Raw genomic sequence first — 24,981 nt, 5'->3', positions numbered from 1 at the left:
CACACACACACACACACACATTTATTTGTGATTATTAAATACATGTGTAAGGTCAGAGAATTTGACATACATTGATTTGATTTGATTGAAATTTGATTAAAACAATTACAAAATGTCTTACCAGCCTGAATGAAAAGTTGATACTCGTATGTTATATTTTTCGGTGGTTGTTCTCCAGTCTCCACAACACAATAATAACGTCCATTGTGTTTGTTCTGCAGGTTTCTCATAGTCACAGTAAAGAGACTCTGATCAGGATGATCAATTACTGACAGATTCTGCTGTGTTGTGTTTGTGTATGTGTATGTTTTATCAATCTCTGAGAACCAGGATTTCTTCTGCTGTGAGTATTTCTTGTCATAATGACATGGGATGGTGACAGATCCTCCAGGATAAATAGTTAATACATGGTTTGACCAAGCATCGTAGCATTCAACACCTAAACAAACAACATGCAAACCATTATTACGCCCAGAATTAACAATGATTCACTTCTTAATTTCTTCAGTCTTCACATAAAACACAATAAAAGCTACACAAACAGTTTAGCATAAAATGTGCAATTATAAACATGATCCATTAAAAAACAAACACAGCCCAACATTAAATACTCACCCAAAATCAGCCAAAACCCAATTGAAATGTAGAATATTTTTATCTTCGTGTATGCAGCCATTGTCTAAGTTTCTCTTCCTGTATCTTGAGTTGTTTGACTATGTTTGTAGTAACTGCTTCACTTCCCTTTTTCACCCTCTTATACAGAAGCACTGAAACATCTTAACATACTACATTTTATCAGTCAAAATCATTGAGATGATATGTGATCATTTTACCTTTTGAGAAACTATTCTTCAATTACATTCATTCTAATTGTATTAGTATCAGTTAACAGTGATTTTGCAAATAAAAATTAATTTTACGCATGCAACAGAAACTCAGTCTAAACACACATACAAACTATGCACTGGTCACTCACAAAAGACAGACCTGAAATAATGTATAATGATATAAAGAATAATAATCAAAATAAAAGCATACAAATGAAGGCCTTACTAATAAGCTTAATGACTGCTGCGTATATTTACAGCTAGCTGTTTTTATTAACACAAGCAGAGACACAAGCAGAAAATTCCACAAATAAGCTGAACATGATTTTTGCAAATGAAGAAATGAAACAGACACTTAAATAGAAATTAAAACTATACATAATTTAAAACAGAATCCCATTTTCTCAGGAGAGGTCTTTTAATCCACAATAAAGCAGCAAAGCAGGCTAGTTATGAACTTATTTACAATAATGCTTTCATATTTTGACCCTCACATCATTTCATATGGGTCCTATTCAAAAAATATATATATTAGGTCAAAAGGTCACAACTAATGTGCAATAAAAAGTGGATACATTGTCTGTGTCTGTGAATTTAAGCAACCCCACCCACCCCTTCTGTTGGTCAGAGGTTTCCTGTGTTCTTCTTACTGTTGCTGCTGGTGTGGAGTCACAGAGCTGTATATTGTTCCACCTGCTGGAGGCTTCTGGTAGAGTGAGATCATTTCAATTTTAATGCCAGCAGAATAAACACATGATAAAAAAATGCTAATGTTTCTGTGAAACTTACTGCTTCTCTCCCAGGAACATGATCAATAGTACTGTATGTGGTTATGCTTCTGTTGGCATCCTGTGGAGAAAGAGATTGTTTAATGATATATTCATGTCTAATATTTCATTAATTTACTGGTATGTCTGGTCTACTTACATTTGGGTTTTCATCATTTATAGTGCTGTATATCACAGGGTCTTCAGGTTTAGAGTAGATCTGCATTTCACAAAAAAAAAAAAAATCAACAAATGAATCAACAGCCCAATGAATTTGAGCAGAAGAAAAAAAAAATGCATTGTTATTATTATTATTATTATTATTGGTTTGTTATATTTTGCTCTTTTTGGGGGATTTGCTTCAAGGTTGATAACACATCTCTAGGTCAATCCCAGTTTTTGCTAGCCCCTGTGTTAACCAGAAGAGGGAGACAAAGAGAGTCTTTTTTATTTTTTGATCATTTTGGCCTTAAGAATATACTATTTCTTCCAAAGCAAATACCTTCAGATCTCTGAACAAATAGTTTCTTGCCAGATGTCAGATTTGAAATTATCTTTCATTTAAGGAAACTGTACATGTGTTGACACATGTGTGAACGAGTAAGCACATTATACAATTTGCACAATAACTAAATGCATTTACTTGATTCTCAGTGAAATTGTCATACACTTCCCAAATTTTAAACATTATTTCATAATGAGGGCCATCACATGTAAATTCAGCACCATAGTAATTTAACTTGAAGTTATTAACACTGGACAAATAGTGTTGGCAGAAATGTATTTATTACAAAATGTTACTGTTATTACATATTGGTGAATATGTTTGTAGCTATAGAAGGTGTTTGTAGTTTCTTCATATTTAGTTTTTTTTTAACTACAAATTTGTATAGTTTATTAATATTTATTTTAAAGCCCATATAACTATGGTAATGAGGACTATGGGTTTACTTCTTGTGACCTAAACCTAGTCAGTAAAAATGTTGGATTCTAAGCAACTTATTTCTTTTTAGATGTTTAGTTCTGATGAATTTTAACTGAAGTAAAATGTTAATTCAAAAAGGGCCTGATTAAATAGAAGTATCAGTCTTTATTTTTTACAAATAATGAAGTTCTTAAAGGAAGATTCGCCCAAATATTAAAACTGTCATAATTGACTCAACATCATGCCTTTCCAAACCTGTATAGATTTCTTTCTTCTGTGAAACATGAGAGGAATTCAAGAAATGCTTGTCCATAAAGTAGAAAATCAAGGGTTACCAAAAATTATTTGGTAACATTCTACAAAATCTTCTTTTGTTTTCAACAGAACAAAAGTCATTTGGAAATGCATGAGGGTGAGGAAATTATGACAGAATTTATTATCAGTAACCTTCCAGGAGTCTATAGCTCAAAATCAATGCTTTACTGTCAAGTGTGTTTATATGTGACAAAAATGCATTAAGTTTGTTGCATTTGTCGTGAATTCAGTAATATCTATCAATATTCATGAATTTAGTAATATCAATCAGTATTCATTTCTGTCCTGGTTTCTGTATTAATAATATTTTTTCTTAACAAATGAAACAAGTTTGGAAGCATATAGAGCTAATGTCATTTTGTGGCTAATTTCCTGTTTACGATATGTGAGTTCAGGAAGAAATGTGTAAAAATGTGCATGCAAATGTGAAATTTGCCTTGCTGGCAAAATGACACCTGCCATGATGTGTTTCTGATTTGCATATTCTATAGCATAACTGACTATTTTTGTATACTAAGCAGTCAGTCAAAACATACAATAAAAATTAAAATATTGTAAAAACATCTAAACATATTGAACAGTACAGCTGATGACAAATAAACACAATCATTTTGGTGGCATTGGCCAATTTACTGACACAATTACTATTTTTAGATTTTGAAGCATACATTAAATATTTTGGGCGAGTTACTAGTTTACGGACAAATAATATTAAAAGCTCTAAAATCCCATGAAACAGTTCAGAAAGTTGTCAAAGCAATTTAGATAAACTATAAAAATACACTGATATTGATGATAAACGACACAAATATTTTAATAACTACATTCTCCTAAATTAAAGGACTTGCTGTGTCAGTGGTTGGGCTGCTGTTAATCTCTCTGATGTCTTGGTGTTGGTCTTGTTCTTGCTCTTCAAGAAGAAACAATAACGTGACATTATCAGAATCAATATGCTGTATAAAGCATCTGTGCTGCTGAAATCAAAGATAAAATGGCATGGAATGAATTGAATTTTCAAACAAACAAAATTGGAGGTCAAACTTACTGGGTCTTCTTCTCCATCTCCAGATGAAAACACTGATCAGAATCAATAACAGCAGAAGAGCAGCTGAAACTGGAAGCCACACAGTCAGGAGTTCATTATCTCTGTGAGAAATAAAGAAACATTTTAAAATCTTTTCATTTAAAGAGCTCCAAAAAAGATGTGGGACTAATTCAACTGCATAAAAGGAACCAGAAAATAAGACAAATCTGAAATAAACATTCACCAAGTTAATTCAACTCTGTTAATGTATTTCAGCCTAATATACATCGAATATTCATTTATTTTATTTTAAGAATACAGATGTACTGAAAAAACTTCTATGAGAAATGTTTGAATACTGACGTATCTTTCTCTTTGTCTGGTTCTGCCTTAGTTACAGTAAGCTGAACAGGAACCTGCAGATCTCCAGCAGAGCAGAAGTACCAGCCAGAATCAGTCCGTCTCAGTCCAGTCATCAACACAGTGAAGGATCTTCTCCCATCATCATCTCTGATCTGCACTGATGAATTCTGGGATGTGTCAGTCCTCCCCACTGTGTAACATCTCTGATCTTTATATCTGCACCACTGTAGAGACACTGAACACTGATATCACCATCTTCATGTCCAGATACACTGCTGCTCACCACAGACACATCAGGAGCTGAGCACACACACACACACACACACACACACACACACACACACACACACACACACACACACACACATACAACATTTATTTGCGATTATTAAATACATGTGTAAGGTCAGAGAATTTGACATTTGAATTTGATTAAAACAATTACAAAATGTCTTACCAGGCTGAATCTTGAGATAAAGCTCATATATTGTATTCGATGGTTGTTCTCCAGTCTCCACAACACAATAATAAACTCCGCTGTGTTTGTCCTGCAGGTTTCTCATAGTCACAGTAAAGATACTCTGATCAGGATGATCAATTACTGACAGATTCTGCTCTGTTGTGTTTGTGTATGTGTATGTTTCACTGAGTACCAGGATTTCTTCTGCTGTGTGTATTTCTTGTCATAATGACATGTGATGGTGACAGATCCTCCAGTCTGAACAGTTAATACATGGTCTGACAAACCGCTGTAGCTTTCAACACCTAAACAAACAACACACACACCAGTATGTCTAGGATTAACAATAAATCACTTAAAGTAACAAACACAGCACAACATTTAATTCTCACCTAAAATGAACCAACACTTGACTGATATGTAGAATATTTTTGTCATCGTGTATGCAGCCATTGTATAAGGTTCTCTTTTTGTATATGAGTTGTATGTGAATGAATGTGGTTGTACTAACTCCTGTACTTCCCTTTTCCTTTCATATGGTCTATTAACATATTACTAATGTACTGCACCATCTTTTTAAGAGCTGAGGATAGACTCTAGATCAGGGGGCGGAGCCAGGGGTGACCAAGCTTGGCCCCACCACATTCACAACTGCAGTTTTTGTCTCTTTTTTTCTTGATAAGAAGTGCATTTATTAAGACGACCACATTAAACCGGACACTTTTCAGATGCGCACTTTAACATCACCTCAGCGGCAGGAGCAAGTCAAACAAACTGTCAGTAAAACAAACTTTCTTGTCCTGTCAGGCGTACTGTGCTAAGGGCGCACGCTCTTCACAGCCACACACTCTATGTTGCTTATCATAAATAAACCACACACACACACACACACACACACACACACACACACACACACACACACACACACAAAATACTATTTCTAGTTCTGTTGTCAGTTAAGTCATGAAATTACCAAAAAGACGATTAAAGTTGCAAAATGTGCATGCACATGCTATATATGCATCACATTAAAGAACAAAAATTGTCATATTCATTCAGCATTACTTGACCTAATTCACAAATATATCAACTACATTTAATTAGAAATTAATTGTATGCAGTTTTGTTTTAGGTACTAAAACAGTCTTGTACTTTACAGTGAAACACATTTTATATATTGAAATAATGAATATTTCTGTGCCACCCCAGACTGGTTTCTAGCCCCTCCGTGGCCATCCCTGTGAAATCATCCTGGTTCCTCCACTGCTTTGAGGACCACTTTTCTGCAGAGCTCAACCCTAATCAAACACACCTTAACAATCTAATCAAGTCTTCAGCATTACTAGGAAGTTTCAGACAGGTGATTTTGGAGCTAAACGCAGACCTCAAGGGCCAGAGTTGAAAAACCCCTGCTCTAGATTTCAAGCAATGTTATGTTCTGGTCACAAATCAAAAAAATTTCATCTGCTGTCAGAAGTTTTGATGCTTCTGAATTTAAATGATCTGTTTTGTCTGTACTTGGTCATATGAGCAAAAGCCATTAATAATGTGATAAATTAACCTTTAACTGAAATGACACTTTGAATCAACCAAATGATCCTCTGTTTCTATGTGCTGGTGACACATGCTGGCAAAAACGGTCTAATCGCAACCAAAACTCAATCCAAACATGAATAACAACCAGTTTCAAAGGATTTACTGAAAGTGTTATTAATTAGTACTCTTTACTACTCTTGGGGTCATGGAAAGTGTGTGAAACAACAGGAAATAAGTCCACAAGACTGCCCCAGGTGTTGCATATTTTATTTTGGCAAAGATGAGTGTGAATTTTGTACAACTTTTTAAACTGGTTTTTATCACTTATTTAGAAGCAAGCCAAATACTAAATTGTGTCATCTGTTACATAGGAACTAGTGACCAGACATACAGAAGTTTATTTTTGAACTGCAAAGTACTTCTGTGCTAGAGTAAATGAATTAATATTACAATGTCAGTTAAGATTTTTCTTCCTGAGAAAGAACGTTGAACTAAACAACTAAATAAGACATGACAAATCGTGACACAAGACACACATCACAAACAATGTACTGTTGTATGATCCCTCATAAACAAATATAACACCTAATGTTTGCATATATACACATCCTTTAGGAATAAACATGATGCACGTGTTTTGCATACGTGTCACATATATATAATTTCAAACAGTGTGTTGTTGTGTTAACACAGTCAAACAGCGTGTGTTGACAAGGACAAATTTCATGGCATGCTTTCCTTTTAAGGACCTTTGGCAACATTTACCTTCCATACCCATACTAGTGTGGCAATGGGAAACAGTTACGTCTGGAAACTAACAATAAATTACATTTCCTACCTATTTGATTTTGTTTGATTAACATACCTACCCAACCCTATACCCATCCCTTATCATAATACAAAAAAAGTAATTATTGTTGTACAGTGTACAGGAAATAAAAAAATTACATTATATTGATGTGAGCATGCCCAGTAGCCGCAGCTGTATCCCTAGTTCTAGCTTTAACCATATTTCAGATGGGCCCATGGAGAAAAACTACAATTTCAAAACATTATGACATAACGAGTTTTCATTTACTAAATTCACATGATTTGGCAGTTTGTTCACACTCCTAATCGCTGGTTGTACATAACTGATTCAAAAAATGATTGAAAAGTTTATTATTATATTATTTTTATTTTTGTTGTTGTTTATTCAGTTAGTACAAACATTTTATGAAATTTAAATTTAAGCTGTGTAACAAATACTGTAATATTAGAAACTAAATATTGTTTTTCCCACTGTTAACCTTAAACATTAGGCTAAGTAAAATCAGAAAAATACCTTCACAATTATCCACAGCAGCAATGATCACAAGCATCATACTGAAAAGTCTCAATCTTCCCAGGGCAATTGCTCAGGCATATGACAACACCTGCTGATTGACTGGAGACATATATTTGACTAAACAAAACAGTCACTCCCCATTGCATTTTCTAAAAAGCAGCATCTTCTTCACTGAAGTGAGTCCTTTGTAGGAAAGCAGGCTACTCTGAGTTTACTGAACTTACTAGCAGTGAAATACATCCTGGAAGCCTTGCACATAGCCTAGTTACAAATGCGCTCTTCACGATGCACATTCTGAACCTTGAAACAATCCCACACTTGTTTTTTAGGAGTTCTGAAATATTGAAAGTAGGCCTACCGGGTTTTATTTGGGACTCAGGATCAAATAAGTTGGACGATTTGTTAAACCAGCTAACTCTCTGTGGACAGAATCATCTTCATAAATACAAAGTCACTGATTCGTAGGCTTTTCTGTATTGATTTAAAGTTACTATGACTCTGTTTGCTAAGAAAGCTGCTAAATGTGATAGACCATAGCCTGTGTGTGTGTGTGTGTGTGTGTGTGTGTGTGTGTGTGTGTGTGTGTGTGTGTGTGTGTGTGTGTGTGCGTGTGTGTGTGTGCGTGTGTGTGTGTGTGTTTAAAAAAAAAAAAGCATAAATGTACTGATAATCGATGTAACCTACACATAATTATAGGACATTATAACCAGCACTGGTTACCATGGCAAATAATGAAAGGAATTATTGTGCATAAGTGTAAAGAGATGCTGATTGTGGAAGTTCAGGATGTTCAGATGTGACAAATCCATTTCAGAACTAAAGCTAAAATGTTAAAAAATATATTAAATAGCCTACTGACAATAAAAATCACACATGTGAGATGATTCTTGGACGACACAAAAACTGCATGAACTATGTGTTTTAATGAATGTTTATAAGGATATATTGAACAAACAAAGAAATGCATAAAAATTACAGTATATCGCTCGTTTATTTAGAGGTAAAGAAATGTCCAGCAGATGGCGCTTCACATACAGGAAATATATTTAAAAAGTGTGCAAGCAAGGTATATAAATTATTTCATGCAGAATTTTTTTTTATGTGCAATTGAAACGAATAAAAGTACAATTAAATGTAATATTAAATATATACCTATTTTAAAAAACTATTTCATTGCAACTAACAAAACTGCATTTACTGTGAGTAACCCCCAAAGTTATGTTTGCTTTCACAGTATTACATATGTTAAGCACTGAAACTTCACAATTATTTACAGTTATTGGCTTCCACTTTCTCATAACTTCATTCAGAACTCACAGGGAGAGTTTATTTCACAGAGCTGTAGATCACATCAGCTTTTGGATTCACTGATGATGAAGGCTGTGAAGAAACAAGATCAGCTCTGAGAATCTCATTTTCTGCATCACAACACTTAGTGTGTCATTTCAGTGCCACAAGTGTCTTAGTTTAACTCTGTATTATTTAATGAATGTATTTCATTAGTATAATCCTTAGTAAAATCTTTATTTTATTTTAATCAATACAGATGTAGTACTTTTGTGGATTGCCAGAGACTTTAGTTGTATTATAATTATTCTTGTGATGTCCTGATTCACTTCTGCAAAGATACAAAAACACAGAGAAGCAAAATCACAAAGGCAATGAGGAAATGATTGTTAGAATGAAAGGCAAACAAAGTCAAGGGAGAAGAGGTGAGATGTCAATGAGATATTTTTGAATACTGACGTGTTTTTCTCTTTGTCTGGTTCTGCCTCCGTTACAGTGATGTGAACAGGATACAGTGTCTCTCCAGCAGAGCAGTAGTACCAGCCAGAATCAGTCAGTCTCAGTCCAGTCATCAGCACAGTGAAGGATCTTCTCTCATCATCATCTCTGATCTGCACTGATGAATTCTGGGATGTGTCAGTCCTCCCCACTGTATAACATCTCTGATCTTTATATCTGCACCACTGTTTGACTTTATTCTGATATCCAGAACTGTAGAGACACTGAACACTGATATCACCACCTTCATGTCCAGAGACACTGCTGCTCACCACAGACACATCAGGAGCTGGACACAAAGACACACACACACACACACACACACACACACACACACACACACACACACACACACACACACACACACACACACACATTTATTTGTGATTATTAAATACATGTGTAAGGTCAGAGAATTTGAACCAGGATTTCTTCTGCTGTGAGTATTTCTTGTCATAATGACATGGGATGGTGACAGATCCTCCAGGATAAATAGTTAATACATGGTTTGACCAAGCATCGTAGTATTCAACACCTAAACAAACAACATGCAAACCATTATTACGCCCAGAATTAACAATGATTCACTTCTTAATTTCTTCAGTCTTCACATAAAACACAATAAAAGCTACACAAACAGTTTAGCATAAAATGTGCAATTATAAACATGATCCATTAAAAAACAAACACAGCACAACATTAAATACTCACCCAAAATCAGCCAAAACCCAATTGAAATGTAGAATATTTTTATCTTCGTGTATGCAGCCATTGTCTAAGTTTCTCTTCCTGTATCTTGAGTTGTTTGACTATGTTTGTAGTAACTGCTTCACTTCCCTTTTTCACCCTCTTATACAGAAGCACTGAAACCTCTTGAGCCATTTAAGTTTCTCAGCTCTGGCCCTCGATGTCCATTCTCCTGCAGAGTTTAGCTCAGCCCTAATCAAACACAACTTAATAATCTAATCAAGGTCTTCATGATTACTAGGAAGTTAAAGGCAGGTTCATGTAGATCTAAACTCTTCAGGAAAGTGGACATCAAGGGCCAGAGTTGAGAACCCCCTGCTCTTCTTCTTTCATTTATATCACACTTTTATTTACATTTTTGTTTAACTAGGGGGATCTGTGTGTGTGTGTGTGTGGGGGGGGGGGGGGGGGGGTTAACATACTACATTTTATCAGTCAAAATCATTGAGATGATATGTGATCATTTTACCTTTTGAGAAACTATTCTTCAATTACATTCATTCTAATTGTATTAGTATCAGTTAACAGTGATTTTGCAAATAAAAATTAATTTTACGCATGCAACAGAAACTCAGTCTAAACACACATACAAACTATGCACTGGTCACTCACAAAAGACAGACCTGAAATAATGTATAATGCTATAAAGAATAATAATCAAAATAAAAGCATACAAATGAAGGCCTTACTAATAAGCTTAATGACTGCTGCGTATATTTACAGCTAGCTGTTTTTATTAACACAAGCAGAGACACAAGCAGAAAATTCCACAAATAAGCTGAACATGATTTTTGCAAATGAAGAAATGAAACAGACACTTAAATAGAAATTAAAACTATACATAATTTAAAACAGAATCCCATTTTCTCAGGAGAGGTCTTTTAATCCACAATAAAGCAGCTCAATGCAATAATGCTTTCATATTTTGACCCTCACATCATTTCATATGGGTCCTATTCAAAAAATATATATATTAGGTCAAAAGGTCACAACTAATGTGCAATAAAAAGTGGATACATTGTCTGTGTCTGTGAATTTAAGCAACCCCACCCACCCCTTCTGTTGGTCAGAGGTTTCCTGTGTTCTTCTTACTGGTGCTGCTGGTGTGGAGTCACAGAGCTGTATATTGTTCCACCTGCTGGAGGCTTCTGGTAGAGTGAGATCATTTCAATTTTAATGCCAGCAGAATAAACACATGATAAAAAAATGCTAATGTTTCTGTGAAACTTACTGCTTCTCTCCCAGGAACATGATCAATAGTACTGTATGTGGTTATGCTTCTGTTGGCATCCTGTGGAGAAAGAGATTGTTTAATGATATATTCATGTCTAATATTTCATTAATTTACTGGTATGTCTGGTCTACTTACATTTGGGTTTTCATCATTTATAGTGCTGTATATCACAGGGTCTTCAGGTTTAGAGTAGATCTGCATTTCACAAAAAAAAAAAAAATCAACAAATGAATCAACAGCCCAATGAATTTGAGCAGAAGAAAAAAAAATGCATTGTTATTATTATTATTATTATTATTGGTTTGTTATATTTTGCTCTTTTTGGGGGATTTGCTTCAAGGTTGATAACACATCTCTAGGTCAATCCCAGTTTTTGCTAGCCCCTGTGTTAACCAGAAGAGGGAGACAAAGAGAGTCTTTTTTATTTTTTGATCATTTTGGCCTTAAGAATATACTATTTCTTCCAAAGCAAATACCTTCAGATCTCTGAACAAATAGTTTCTTGCCAGATGTCAGATTTGAAATTATCTTTCATTTAAGGAAACTGTACATGTGTTGACACATGTGTGAACGAGTAAGCACATTATACAATTTGCACAATAACTAAATGCATTTACTTGATTCTCAGTGAAATTGTCATACACTTCCCAAATTTTAAACATTATTTCATAATGAGGGCCATCACATGTAAATTCAGCACCATAGTAATTTAACTTGAAGTTATTAACACTGGACAAATAGTGTTGGCAGAAATGTATTTATTACAAAATGTTACTGTTATTACATATTGGTGAATATGTTTGTAGCTATAGAAGGTGTTTGTAGTTTCTTCATATTTAGTTTTTTTTTAACTACAAATTTGTATAGTTTATTAATATTTATTTTAAAGCCCATATAACTATGGTAATGAGGACTATGGGTTTACTTCTTGTGACCTAAACCTAGTCAGTAAAAATGTTGGATTCTAAGCAACTTATTTCTTTTTAGATGTTTAGTTCTGATGAATTTTAACTGAAGTAAAATGTTAATTCAAAAAGGGCCTGATTAAATAGAAGTATCAGTCTTTATTTTTTATAAATAATGAAGTTCTTAAAGGAAGATTCGCCCAAATATTAAAACTGTCATAATTGACTCAACATCATGCCTTTCCAAACCTGTATAGATTTCTTTCTTCTGTGAAACATGAGAGGAATTCAAGAAATGCTTGTCCATAAAGTAGAAAATCAAGGGTTACCAAAAATTATTTGGTAACATTCTACAAAATCTTCTTTTGTTTTCAACAGAACAAAAGTCATTTGGAAATGCATGAGGGTGAGGAAATTATGACAGAATTTATTATCAGTAACCTTCCAGGAGTCTATAGCTCAAAATCAATGCTTTACTGTCAAGTGTGTTTATATGTGACAAAAATGCATTAAGTTTGTTGCATTTGTCGTGAATTCAGTAATATCTATCAATATTCATGAATTTAGTAATATCAATCAGTATTCATTTCTGTCCTGGTTTCTGTATTAATTTATTTTTTTCTTAACAAATGAAACAAGTTTGGAAGCATATAGAGCTAATGTCATTTTGTGGCTAATTTCCTGTTTACGATATGTGAGTTCAGGAAGAAATGTGTAAAAATGTGCATGCAAATGTGAAATTTGCCTTGCTGGCAAAATGACACCTGCCATGATGTGTTTCTGATTTGCATATTCTATAGCATAACTGACTATTTTTGTATACTAAGCAGCCAGTCAAAACATACAATAAAAATGAAATATTGTAAAAACATCTAAACATATTGAACAGCACAGCTGATGACAAATAAACACAATCATTTTGGTGGCATTGGCCAATTTACTGACACAATTACTATTTTTAGATTTTGAAGCATATATTAAATATTTTTGGGCGAGTTACTAGTTTACGGACAAATAATATTAAAAGCTCTAAAATCCCATGAAACAGTTCAGAAAATTGTCAAAGCAATTTAGATAAACTATAAAAATACACTGATATTGATGATAAATGACACAAATATTTTAATAACTACATTCTCCTAAATTAAAGGACTTACTGTGTCAGTAGTGGGGATGCTGTTCATCTCTCTGATGTCTTGGTGTTGGTCTTGTTCTTGCTCTTCAAGAAGAAACAATAACGTGACATTATCAGAATCAATATGCTGTATAAAGCATCTGTGCTGCTGAAATCAAAGATAAAATGGCATGGAATGAATTGAATTTTCAAACAAACAAAATTGGAGGTCAAACTTACTGGGTCTTCTTCTCCATCTCCAGATGAAAACACTGATCAGAATCAATAACAGCAGAAGAGCAGCTGAAACTGGAAGCCACACAGTCAGGAGTTTATTATCTCTGTGAGAAATAAAGAAACATTTTAAAATCTTTTCATTTAAAGAGCTCCAAAAAAGATGTGGGACTAATTCAACTGCATAAAAGGAACCAGAAAATAAGACAAATCTGAAATAAACATTCACCAAGTTAATTCAACTCTGTTAATGTATTTCAGCATAATATATATCGAATATTCATTTATTTTATTTTAAGAATACAGATGTACTGAAAAAACTTCTATGAGAAATGTTTGAATACTGACGTATCTTTCTCTTTGTCTGGTTCTGCCTTAGTTACAGTAAGCTGAACAGGAACCTGCAGATCTCCAGCAGAGCAGAAGTACCAGCCAGAATCAGTCCGTCTCAGTCCAGTCATCAACACAGTGAAGGATCTTCTCCCATCATCATCTCTGATCTACACTGATGAATTCTGGGATGTGTCAGTCCTCCCCACTGTGTAACATCTCTGATCTTTATATCTGCACCACTGTTTGACCTTATTCTGATATCCAGAACTGTAGAAACACTTAACACTGATATCACCACCTTCATGTCCAGATACACTGCTGCTCACCACAGACACATCAGGAGCTGAACACACACACACACACACACACACACACACACACACACAAACATATACAACATTTATTTGCGATTATTAAATACATGTGTAAGGTCAGAGAATTTGACATTTGAATTTGAGGCTGAATCTTGAGATAAAGCTCATATATTGTCTTGGGTGGTTGTTCTCCAGTCTCCACAACACAATAATAAACTCCATTGTGTTTGTTCTGCAGGTTTCTCATAGTCACAGTAAAGAGACTCTGATCAGGATGATCAATTACTGACAGATTCTGCTCTGTTGTGTTTGTGTATGTGTATGTTTGATCAATCTCTGAGAACCAGGATTTCTTCTGCTGTGTGTATTTCTTGTCATAATAACATGGGATGGTGACAGATCCTCCAGTCAAAACCACAACTTGACCCCAAAGAACTAGTTACTTATAGACCAATCTCGAATCTCCCTTTTCTGTCCAAGATACTAGAAAAGGTGGTATCCACACAATTATATTCCTTCTTAGAGAAAAATGGTATATGTGAGGATTTCCAGTCAGGATTTAGACCGTATCATAGTACTGAAACTGCTCTTCTTAGAGTTACAAATGATCTGCTCTTATCATCTGATCGTGGGTGTATCTCTCTATTAGTTTTATTGGATCTTAGTGCTGCGTTTGACACAATTGACCACAACATTCTTTTGCATAGATTTGAACACTTTGTTGGCATCAGTGGAAGTGCATTAGCATGGTTTAAATCGTACTTATATGACCGCCATCAGTTCGTAGCAGTGAATGAAGATGTATCTTATCGATCACAAGTGCAGTATGGAGTACCTCAAGGCTCAGTACTAGGGCCGCTACTCTTCACGCTTTATATGTTACCCTTGGGAGATATCATCAGGAAACATGGTGTTAGCTTTCACTGTTATGCTGATGATACTCAGCTCTATATTTCTTCGCAGCCCGGTGAAACACACCAATTTGAAAAACTAATGGATTGCATAGTCGATATAAAAAACTGGATGACGAGTAATTTCTTACTGCTAAATTCTGAAAAAACAGAGGTGTTAATTATAGGGCCTAAAAACTCTGCTTGTAATAACCTAGAACACTGTCTAAGACTTGATGGTTGCTCTGTCAATTCTTCATCATCAGTTAGGAACCTAGGTGTGCTACTTGATCGCAATCTTTCCTTAGAAAGCCACGTTTCTAGCATTTGTAAAACTGCATTTTTCCATCTCAAAAATATATCTAAATTACGGCCTATGCTCTCAATGTCAAATGCAGAAATGTTAATCCACGCATTTATGACCTCAAGGTTAGATTATTGTAATGCTTTATTGGGTGGTTGTTCTGCACGCTTAGTAAACAAACTACAGCTAGTCCAAAATGCAGCAGCAAGAGTTCTTACTAGAACCAGGAAGTATGACCATATTAGCCCGGTCCTGTCAACACTGCACTGGCTCCCTATCAAGCATCGCATAGATTTTAAAATATTGCTTATTACTTATAAAGCCCTGAATGGTTTAGCACCTCAGTATTTGAATGAGCTCCTTTTACATTATAATCCTCTACGTCCGCTACGTTCTCAAAACTCAGGCAATTTGATAATACCTAGAATATCAAAATCAACTGCAGGCGGCAGATCCTTTTCCTATTTGGCACCCAAACTCTGGAATAACCTACCTAACATTGTTCGGGAGGCAGACACACTCTTGCAGTTTAAATCTAGATTAAAGACCCATCTCTTTAACCTGGCATACACATAACATATGAATATGCTTTTATTATCCAAATCCGTTAAAGGATTTTTAGGCTGCATTAATTAGGTAAACCGGAACCGGAAACACTTCCCATAACAACCTATGTACTTGCTACATCATTAGAAGAATGGCATCTACGCTAATATTTGTCTGTTTCTCTCTTGTTCCGAGGTCACCGTGGCCACCAGATCCAGTCTGTATCCAGATCAGAGGGTCACTGCAGTCACCCGGATCCAGTACGTATCCAGACCAGATGCTGGATCAGCACCTAGAAAGGACCTCTACATCCATGAAAGACAGCGGAGACCAGGACAACTAGAGCCCCAGATACAGATCCCCTGTGAAGACCTTGTCTCAGAGGAGCACCAGGACAAGACCACAGGAAACAGATGATTCTTCTGCACAATCTGACTTTGCTGCAGTCTGGAATTGAACTACTGGTTTCGTCTGGTCAGAGGAGAACTGGCCCCCCAACTGAGCCTGGTTTCTCCCAAGGTTTTTTTCTCCATTCTGTCACCGATGGAGTTTCGGTTCCTTGCCACTGTCGCCTCTGGCTTGCTTAGTTGGGGACACTTCATCTACAGCGATATCCATGACTTGATTGCAAATAAATGCACAGACACTATTTAACTGAACAGAGATGACATAACTGAATCCAATGATGAACTGCCTTTAACTATCATTTTTGCATTATTGACACTGTTTTCCTAATGAATGTTGTTCAGTTGCTTTGACGCAATGTATTTTGTTTAAAGCGCTATATAAATAAAGGTGACATTGACATTGAACAGTTAATACATGGTCTGAGCAACCGCTGTAGCTTTCAACACCTAAACAAACAACACACACACCAGTATGTCTAGGATTAACAATAAATCACTTAAAGTAACAAACACAGCAAAACATTTAATTCTCACCTAAAATGAACCAACACTTGACTGAAATGTAGAATATTTTTGTCATCGTGTATGCAGCCATTGTATAAGGTTCTCTTTTTGTATATGAGTTGTATGTGAATGAATGTGGTTGTACTAACTCCTGTACTTCCCTTTTCCTTTCATATGGTCTATTAACATATTAATAATGTACTGCACCATCTTTTTAAAAGCTGAGGATAGACTCTAGATCAGGGGGCGGAGCCAGGGGTGACCAAGCTTGGCCCCACCACATTCACAACTGCAGTTTTTGTCTCTTTTTTTCTTGATAAGAAGTGCATTTATTAAGACGACCACATTAAACCGGACACTTTTCAGATGCGCACTTTAACATCACCTCAGCGGCAGGAGCAAGTCAAACAAACTGTCAGTAAAACAAACTTTCTTGTCCTGTCAGGCGTACTGTGCTAAGGGCGCACGCTCTTCACAGCCACAGACTCTAGGTTGCTTATCATAAATAAACCACACACACACACACACACACAAAATACTATTTCTAGTTCTGTTGTCAGTTAAGTCATGAAATTACCAAAAAGACGATTAAAGTTGCAAAATGTGCATGCACATGCTATATATGCATCACATTAAAGAACAAAAATTGTCATATTCATTCAGCATTACTTGACCTAATTCACAAATATATCAACTACATTTAATTAGAAATTAATTGTATGCAGTTTTGTTTTAGGTACTAAAACAGTCTTGTACTTTACAGTGAAACACATTTTATATATTGAAATAATGAATATTTCTGTGCCACCCCAGACTGGTTTCTAGCCCCTCCGTGGCCATCCCTGTGAAATCATCCTGGTTCCTCCACTGCTTTGAGGACCACTTTTCTGCAGAGCTCAACCCTAATCAAACACACCTTAACAATCTAATCAAGTCTTCAGCATTACTAGGAAGTTTCAGACAGGTGATTTTGGAGCTAAACGCAGACCTCAAGGGCCAGAGTTGAAAAACCCCTGCTCTAGATTTCAAGCAATGTTATGTTCTGGTCACAAATCAAAAAAATTTCATCTGCTGTCAGAAGTTTTGATGCTTCTGAATTTAAATGATCTGTTTTGTCTGTACTTGGTCATATGAGCAAAAGCCATTAATAATGTGATAAATTAACCTTTAACTGAAATGACACTTTGAATCAACCAAATGATCCTCTGTTTCTATGTGCTGGTGACACAGGCTGTCAAAAACGGTCTAATCGCAACCAAAACTCAATCCAAACATGAATAACAACCAGTTTCAAAGGATTTACTGAAAGTGTTATTAATTAGTACTCTTTACTACTCTTGGGGTCATGGAAAGTGTGTGAAACAACAGGAAATAAGTCCACAAGACTGCCCCAGGTGTTGCATATTTTATTTTGGCAAAGATGAGTGTGAATTTTGTACAACTTTTTAAACTGGTTTTTATCACTTATTTAGAAGCAAGCCAAATACTAAATTGTGTCATCTGTTACATAGGAACTAGTGACCAGACATACAGAAGTTTATTTTTGAACTGCAAAGTACTACTGTGCTAGAGTAAATGAATTAATATTACAATGTCAGTTAAGATTTTTCTTCCTGAGAAAGAACGTTGAACTAAACAACTAAATAAGACATGACAAATCGTGACACAAGACACACATCACAAACAATGTACTGTTGTATGATCCCTCATAAACAAATATAACACCTAATGTTTGCATATATACACATCCTTTAGGAATAAACATGATGCACGTGTTTTGCATACGTGTCACATATATATAATTTCAAACAGTGTGTTGTTGTGTTAACACAGTCAAACAGCGTGTGTTGACAAGGACAAATTTCATGGCATGCTTTCCTTTTAAGGACCTTTGGCAACATTTACCTTCCATACCCATACTAGTGTGGCAATGGGAAACAGTTACGTCTGGAAACTAACAATAAATTACATTTCCTACCTATTTGATTTTGTTTGATTAACATACCTACCCAACCCTATACCCATCCCTTATCATAATACAAAAAAAGTAATTATTGTTGTACAGTGTACAGGAAATAAAAAAATTACATTATATTGATGTGAGCATGCCCAGTAGCCGCAGCTGTATCCCTAGTTCTAGCTTTAACCATATTTCAGATGGGCCCATGGAGAAAAACTACAATTTCAAAACATTATGACATAACGAGTTTTCATTTACTGAATTCACATGATTTGGCAGTTTGTTCACACTCCTAATCGCTGGTTGTACATAAATGATTCACAAAATGATTGAAAAGTTTATTATTATATTATTTTTATTTTTGTTGTTGTTTATTCAGTTAGTACAAACATTTTATGAAATTTAAATTTAAGCTGTGTAACAAATACTGTAATATTAGAAACAAAATATTGTTTTTCCCACTGTTAACCTTAAACATTAGGCTAAGTAAAATCAGAAAAATACCTTCACAATTATCCACAGCAGCAATGATCACAAGCATCATACTGAAAAGTCTCAATCTTCCCAGGGCAATTGCTCAGGCATATGACAACACCTGCTGATTGACTGGAGACATATATTTGACTAAACAAAACAGTCACTCCCCATTGCATTTTCTAAAAAGCAGCATCTTCTTCACTGAAGTGAGTCCTTTGTAGGAAAGCAGGCTACTCTGAGTTTACTGAACTTACTAGCAGTGAAATACATCCTGGAAGCCTTGCACATAGCCTAGTTACAAATGCGCTCTTCACGATGCACATTCTGAACCTTGAAACAATCCCACACTTGTTTTTTAGGAGTTCTGAAATATTGAAAGTAGGCCTACCGGGTTTTATTTGGGACTCAGGATCAAATAAGTTGGACGATTTGTTAAACCAGCTAACTCTCTGTGGACAGAATCATCTTCATAAATACAAAGTCACTGATTCGTAGGCTTTTCTGTATTGATTTAAAGTTACTATGACTCTGTTTGCTAAGAAAGCTGCTAAATGTGATAGACCATAGCCTGTGTGTGTGTGTGTGTGTGTGTGTGTGTGTGTGTGTGTGTGTGTGTGTGTGTGTGTGTGTGTGTGCGTGTGTGTGTGTGTGTTTAAAAAAAAAAAAGCATAAATGTACTGATAATCGATGTAACCTACACATAATTATAGGACATTATAACCAGCACTGGTTACCATGGCAAATAATGAAAGGAATTATTGTGCATAAGTGTAAAGAGATGCTGATTGTGGAAGTTCAGGATGTTCAGATGTGACAAATCCATTTCAGAACTAAAGCTAAAATGTTAAAAAATATATTAAATAGCCTACTGACAATAAAAATCACACATGTGAGATGATTCTTGGACGACACAAAAACTGCATGAACTATGTGTTTTAATGAATGTTTATAAGGATATATTGAACAAACAAAGAAATGCATAAAAATTACAGTATATCGCTCGTTTATGTAGAGGTAAAAAAATGTCCAGCAGATGGCGCTTCACATACAGGAAATATATTTAAAAAGTGTGCAAGCAAGGTATATAAATTATTTCATGCAGAATTTTTTTTTATGTGCAATTGAAACGAATAAAAGTACAATTAAATGTAATATTAAATATATACCTATTTTAAAAAACTATTTCATTGCAACTAACAAAACTGCATTTACTGTGAGTAACCCCCAAAGTTATGTTTGCTTTCACAGTATTACATATGTTAAGCACTGAAACTTCACAATTATTTACAGTTATTGGCTTCCACTTTCTCATAACTTCATTCAGAACTCACAGGGAGAGTTTATTTCACAGAGCTGTAGATCACATCAGCTTTTGGATTCACTGATGATGAAGGCTGTGAAGAAACAAGATCAGCTCTGAGAATCTCATTTTCTGCATCACAACACTTAGTGTGTCATTTCAGTGCCACAAGTGTCACATAATGGATGTGCAAAAATAGTCATTTACAAACAACTTTTACTTTTTAACTAGACACACATACAATCCCGGTCAATAATGCACATCACTTTAACAAAAATCTCAAGAGGAGACACTTACTGTTTTATGAAAGGTAATCGCAGAACTGTAAATCACTGAATTATCATCCACCGAGGCAGAAGACTGTGAACAAACACACATGACAATCAGCATCTCAGTAAACATTAATGAGTTTTGGGTGAATGTGTTCTTCTCTGAAGACTTCTGGATTGCACGAGTATGTTAATAAAATCCTAAAATACTTACTGTATTTCTGGTGCTGTTAAAATGACCTTCTCTAATTTGTCCTCTCTTTGTCAAAGTGAGATATGAAGATTAAATCCCATGATATTTTACTCTATTAACATCCATTGAATCTTTCAATTCCACAAAAAGATATTTCTAGTGAAAACATGTTCTATTGATTTTTATGTTCAAAAGCTTCTTCTAAGAACTGTTCACTGATAGATTATTTGTGAAACCAAAATTAGACCTAACAGCGGTTTATGAATAAAATCCACATATAGCATCAAATACTATTTATTTTATTCAGTGCTCTGGAATGCTTGATTCTGTTTGGTCAGTCTAATCAGTCTGTGGTCAAAATGTGTTTGCATCAAGACGATGAACTGGTTGGATGCCTCTCGAGTCACTTATCTCTTTTATAAATATATTTTATGTCTATTTATTAATTTATGAGACTCACTCTGCTTCTTTCACAGCCTCCAGGTTATGGCAACAAGAGCAACAATCAGTAACAGCATAAACATGGAAAGCAAACACGTGACCAGAACCACATCAGACCTGTAGTGATGAAGAGACACATTTTTTTTTTATCATAACAACAAATTATGTTACGCTTCGCGCCCTTCTTGCCACTTCCCGCCGAAACGGGTGTGGCCCAACCTATAAAAGGAGCTCGAAAAGGCTGACTCACCTGATTTTTCATCTCTTCAGCGAAGCTCACGCATCGCTGGATCACGAGGAAGCAAGCGCCGTCTGGAAGAGCATATCAGCAGGACGAGCCATCCTGAAGCCGCTGGCATCGCCGCCTTCCGCTGCCGTTCCTGCTGCACTATCCGGCGCCCATATCCTTTACATCCTTGTTCTGTTATATCCTGTGTGTGTGTTTGCCCTGCGACGCACATTCACAAAAGAGCTGCGTCTTTATAAAGATGCCCTCGTGCGGTTCGTGCAGAGCCCCGCTCAGCGAAGGAGATTGTCACGTCATCTGCGTCTCCTGTCTGGGTGAGGACCATGCAGCGCTCGCGCTCGCTGACGGCGGATGCCCTCATTGCGAGTTAATGCCTATGGTGACTCTGAGGACTCGCCTGGCATCCTTCTCGAAGCCTGCATCATCCGCTGCGCCGCAGCGCCGTAAGAAGCGCCGCTCGCAGCGCCTACCAGAACAGCCTCCAGCTCGGCCGAGCTCGCCGGTTCCCTCCGCTTCGCCGGCCTCCCCTGCATCGCTTCCCGATGCTCAGCGTTCGCTGCTTGCCGACGCGTCATCTGAGGAAGTGGATCTCAGGCCCGCGTCGGAGGAAGAAGACACATGCTCTCTGCTTGCTTCGGGCAGTGAGGGTTGGGCGAGCTCCGTGGATCTCGCGCCCGCTGCTCAGAGGCCCAGCAGACGGGGGGATATCGACAAGGAGCTGATGCGTGTACTCTCGCTGGCCGCGGCGAGCCTCGGCCTCGAGTGGTCTGCACCAGCACCCCCTTCACGTTCCCGGCTGGATGGTAGCTATATTCCGGATGAGCGCTCTTCCTCAAGCTCAAAGCACGCTCCTTTTCTTCCTGAGCCTCACGAAGAAGTGGCGAAAGCTTGGGACGCTCCATTCTCGGCGAGAATCCGCTCATCTTTTTCGCCAGCATTCTCCACACTGGAAGGTGCTAAGAACAGAGGCTACCTGTCACTTCCGCCGGTGGAACAGGCTATAGCAGCGCACCTCTGCCCGCCCTCTGCTGGACGGCGGACTAAGGCGGCGCTGCCATCCAAAGCCTGCTGCATGACTTCATCGCTGCTCGCACGGATATTCTCTGCTGCTGGGCAGGCTGCGTCTGCGCTACACACCATGGCTACGCTGCAGATTTTCCAGGGCGATCTTCTCCGCAAGCTGGATGAGATGGGATCTGAAGCGATCTGTCTCGCGGATCTGAGGAGTGCTTCGGTCTCTCCCTCCGCGCTACTAAGTCCGCTGCACAGGCCATGGGACGGGTTATGGCTTCCGCTACGGTGGCTGATAGGCATTTGTGGCTGACGCTTTCTGACATCAAGGAGTCTGAGCGCGCTGCATTCCTTGACGCGCCGCTAACTCCTGCCGGCCTCTTCGGATCTTCCGTCAACGAGTTTGTGGAGAGATTTGCCGAGGACCAGAAAGCTTCGCAGGCGTTCAAGCACTTCTTGCCGAAGCGCTCCAGTTCTGCAGCTAGCCGCTCTAGACCGGCCCCACAGAGCTCTCAGTCACGCCCACCGCCTCCTGCTGCGTCATCGCGACAGCGTCAGCAACGCAGCTCGGGACCCCGTTCTCGCTCTTCAAGCCGTCGCCCCGCGCCACGGGAGCCGTGGCAGAGGATTGCGGTGAAGCCCGAAGCCCCGAAAGCATCCTAGCACTGCTGGGAAAGCGCCGGTGTTCGAGTTCCGCTGCGGCCGAGCTCTCACCCAAGCGCGCCGCTGTTGCAGTTCCAAGAGTTGTGACTGCCTCAGTGACTTCTGCAATGTGCAAGCCTGCACGAGTGCCCGCTTGCCTGCACACAAAAGCCGTTATCACGGCTACCTAGATGTTTCACAAAAAGAGTGCTTTTTCTGGTGTTCCGGCCACGGCCGATGGTGCTATAAATGTTGTGACGATGCCCACTCCTCAGTGCCCATCTCCACATGTAAGCACAGCCCTGCACACAGGGCCTGCGCCCATAATGTCGACTCAAGTCGGTCGCGCACACTGCATAGTAAGCGTGCCCACCCTCAGTGCCCACAATTACTATGTCACACGCATCATGTGGTTTCTGTAAAAACGAAACCCGTGCACGCTCGTCCGGCCACGGCCTATGGTGCTATAAATGCAGTGACGATGCCCACTACCCAGTGCCCATCTCCACATGTAAGCACAGCCCTGCACACAGGGCTAGCGCACATAAGATCGACACAGATCGGTCGAGCGCGCCGCATAGTAAACGTGCCTACTTCCCAGTGCCCACATACTCTATGTCACATACGGTGCGGGGCTTCTGTAAAAACGAGGCCCGTGCACGTACATTCTGCACAGGCAGACAGCGAGTTGAAAGTGGTAAATGTGCACACATGCAGCCCACGGTTACTCGCAGATATATCGAGTCCCACGGGACCCGCTCAGCTTCCCCCCAGTCGGTTAGGCGCCGGAACGGGGTCAAGGAAGAGCGATCTGCCCGCTGTGATCAGCGCGCTCCCCGCCTCAGATGCGCAGCACACTCGAGCGCCGCCGTTGCCCAGTCAACAGAGCGTGCTTCGCATCCAGCCCTTAGCCATTCATGCAGATGCATGGTCAGCGCTTCCAGGGGTTTCGGATTGGGTGCTAGGCATTATAAAGAGAGGCTACTCGCTACAGTTTTCTCGACGCCCACCGCGCTTTTCAGCGCGCGTCGAAACTACGGTCAAAACAGAAGTAGCACACATACTTCGGGCCGAAATATCAAAACTGTTGAGCAAAGGGGCTGTAGAGCCTGTGTCTCAAGCTCAAAGCGAGGGGGGGCTGTACAGCAGATACTTTCTGGTGCCCAAGAGAGACGGGGGTCTCAGGCCCATACTGGAACTAAGACAGCTGAACAAGGCATTGATGAAACTCGTATTTTCAAATACAGATAGCGTCAAACCACAGGCGATATTTGAGATTCGCCTTCGAGGGCCAGGCATACCAGTTTACAGTCCTGCCATTCGGCTTGTCCGTAGCTCCTCGTACGTTTACGAGGTGCATGGATGCAGCGCTCGCTCCTCTCAGACTCAGAGGCATACGAGTGCTGAATTATTTGGACGACTGGCTGGTTCTGGCCCGATCACGAGCGGAGCTCGTGGACCACAGGGCCGTTTTACTCGATCACCTCGAAGAGCTCGGCCTCAGTGTCAATTGGGCGAAGAGTTCGCTGAACCCCAGTCAGACGACCATGTCGCTCAAACACTATCAAAAGATGCTGGGT

General features: G+C 38.1%; 1 protein-coding gene, 3 long non-coding RNA genes and 2 pseudogenes across 6 annotated transcripts in view; all 6 read right to left on the bottom strand.

The window, feature by feature from the left end:
• Positions 1-773, bottom strand: part of LOC132096037 (polymeric immunoglobulin receptor-like) — a 60,971-nt gene extending 60,198 nt beyond the window's left edge. For all 3 annotated transcript variants that reach the window (XM_059501153.1, XM_059501156.1, XM_059501154.1), the window contains exons 1-2: positions 616-773; positions 122-439 (exon numbers count right to left, since the gene is read on the bottom strand). In XM_059501153.1, coding sequence (XP_059357136.1) covers positions 122-439; positions 616-676 — 379 coding nt within the window. In that variant the 5' untranslated portion in view covers positions 677-773. The remainder of the gene's footprint in view (positions 1-121; positions 440-615) is intronic.
• Positions 774-1,415: 642 nt separating this feature from the next.
• LOC132096045 (uncharacterized) lies at positions 1,416-1,822 on the bottom strand. The gene is made up of 3 exons (XR_009422538.1): positions 1,755-1,822; positions 1,617-1,676; positions 1,416-1,533 (listed from the first exon to the last, which is right to left on the bottom strand). It is a non-coding gene; the product is annotated as an uncharacterized LOC132096045 (long non-coding RNA).
• Positions 1,823-9,215: 7,393 nt separating this feature from the next.
• On the bottom strand, positions 9,216-10,282 carry LOC132096041 (CMRF35-like molecule 5; annotated as a pseudogene).
• Positions 10,283-11,150: 868 nt separating this feature from the next.
• On the bottom strand, positions 11,151-11,505 carry LOC132096047 (uncharacterized). The gene is made up of 3 exons (XR_009422540.1): positions 11,446-11,505; positions 11,308-11,367; positions 11,151-11,224 (listed from the first exon to the last, which is right to left on the bottom strand). It is a non-coding gene; the product is annotated as an uncharacterized LOC132096047 (long non-coding RNA).
• Positions 11,506-13,376: 1,871 nt separating this feature from the next.
• LOC132096948 (polymeric immunoglobulin receptor-like) lies at positions 13,377-18,779 on the bottom strand (annotated as a pseudogene).
• A 1,522-nt stretch (positions 18,780-20,301) lies between these two features.
• Positions 20,302-21,171, bottom strand: LOC132096046 (uncharacterized). Its single transcript, XR_009422539.1, has 3 exons — positions 21,082-21,171; positions 20,896-20,958; positions 20,302-20,692 (listed from the first exon to the last, which is right to left on the bottom strand). It is a non-coding gene; the product is annotated as an uncharacterized LOC132096046 (long non-coding RNA).
• Between the last annotated feature and the right edge of the window lie 3,810 nt (positions 21,172-24,981).

This window comes from Carassius carassius, chromosome 20 (assembly GCF_963082965.1).
Source record: "Carassius carassius chromosome 20, fCarCar2.1, whole genome shotgun sequence".
Classification (NCBI taxonomy): Eukaryota; Metazoa; Chordata; class Actinopteri; order Cypriniformes; family Cyprinidae; genus Carassius; species Carassius carassius.
This window is presented reverse-complemented; position numbering and strand designations above follow the sequence as displayed.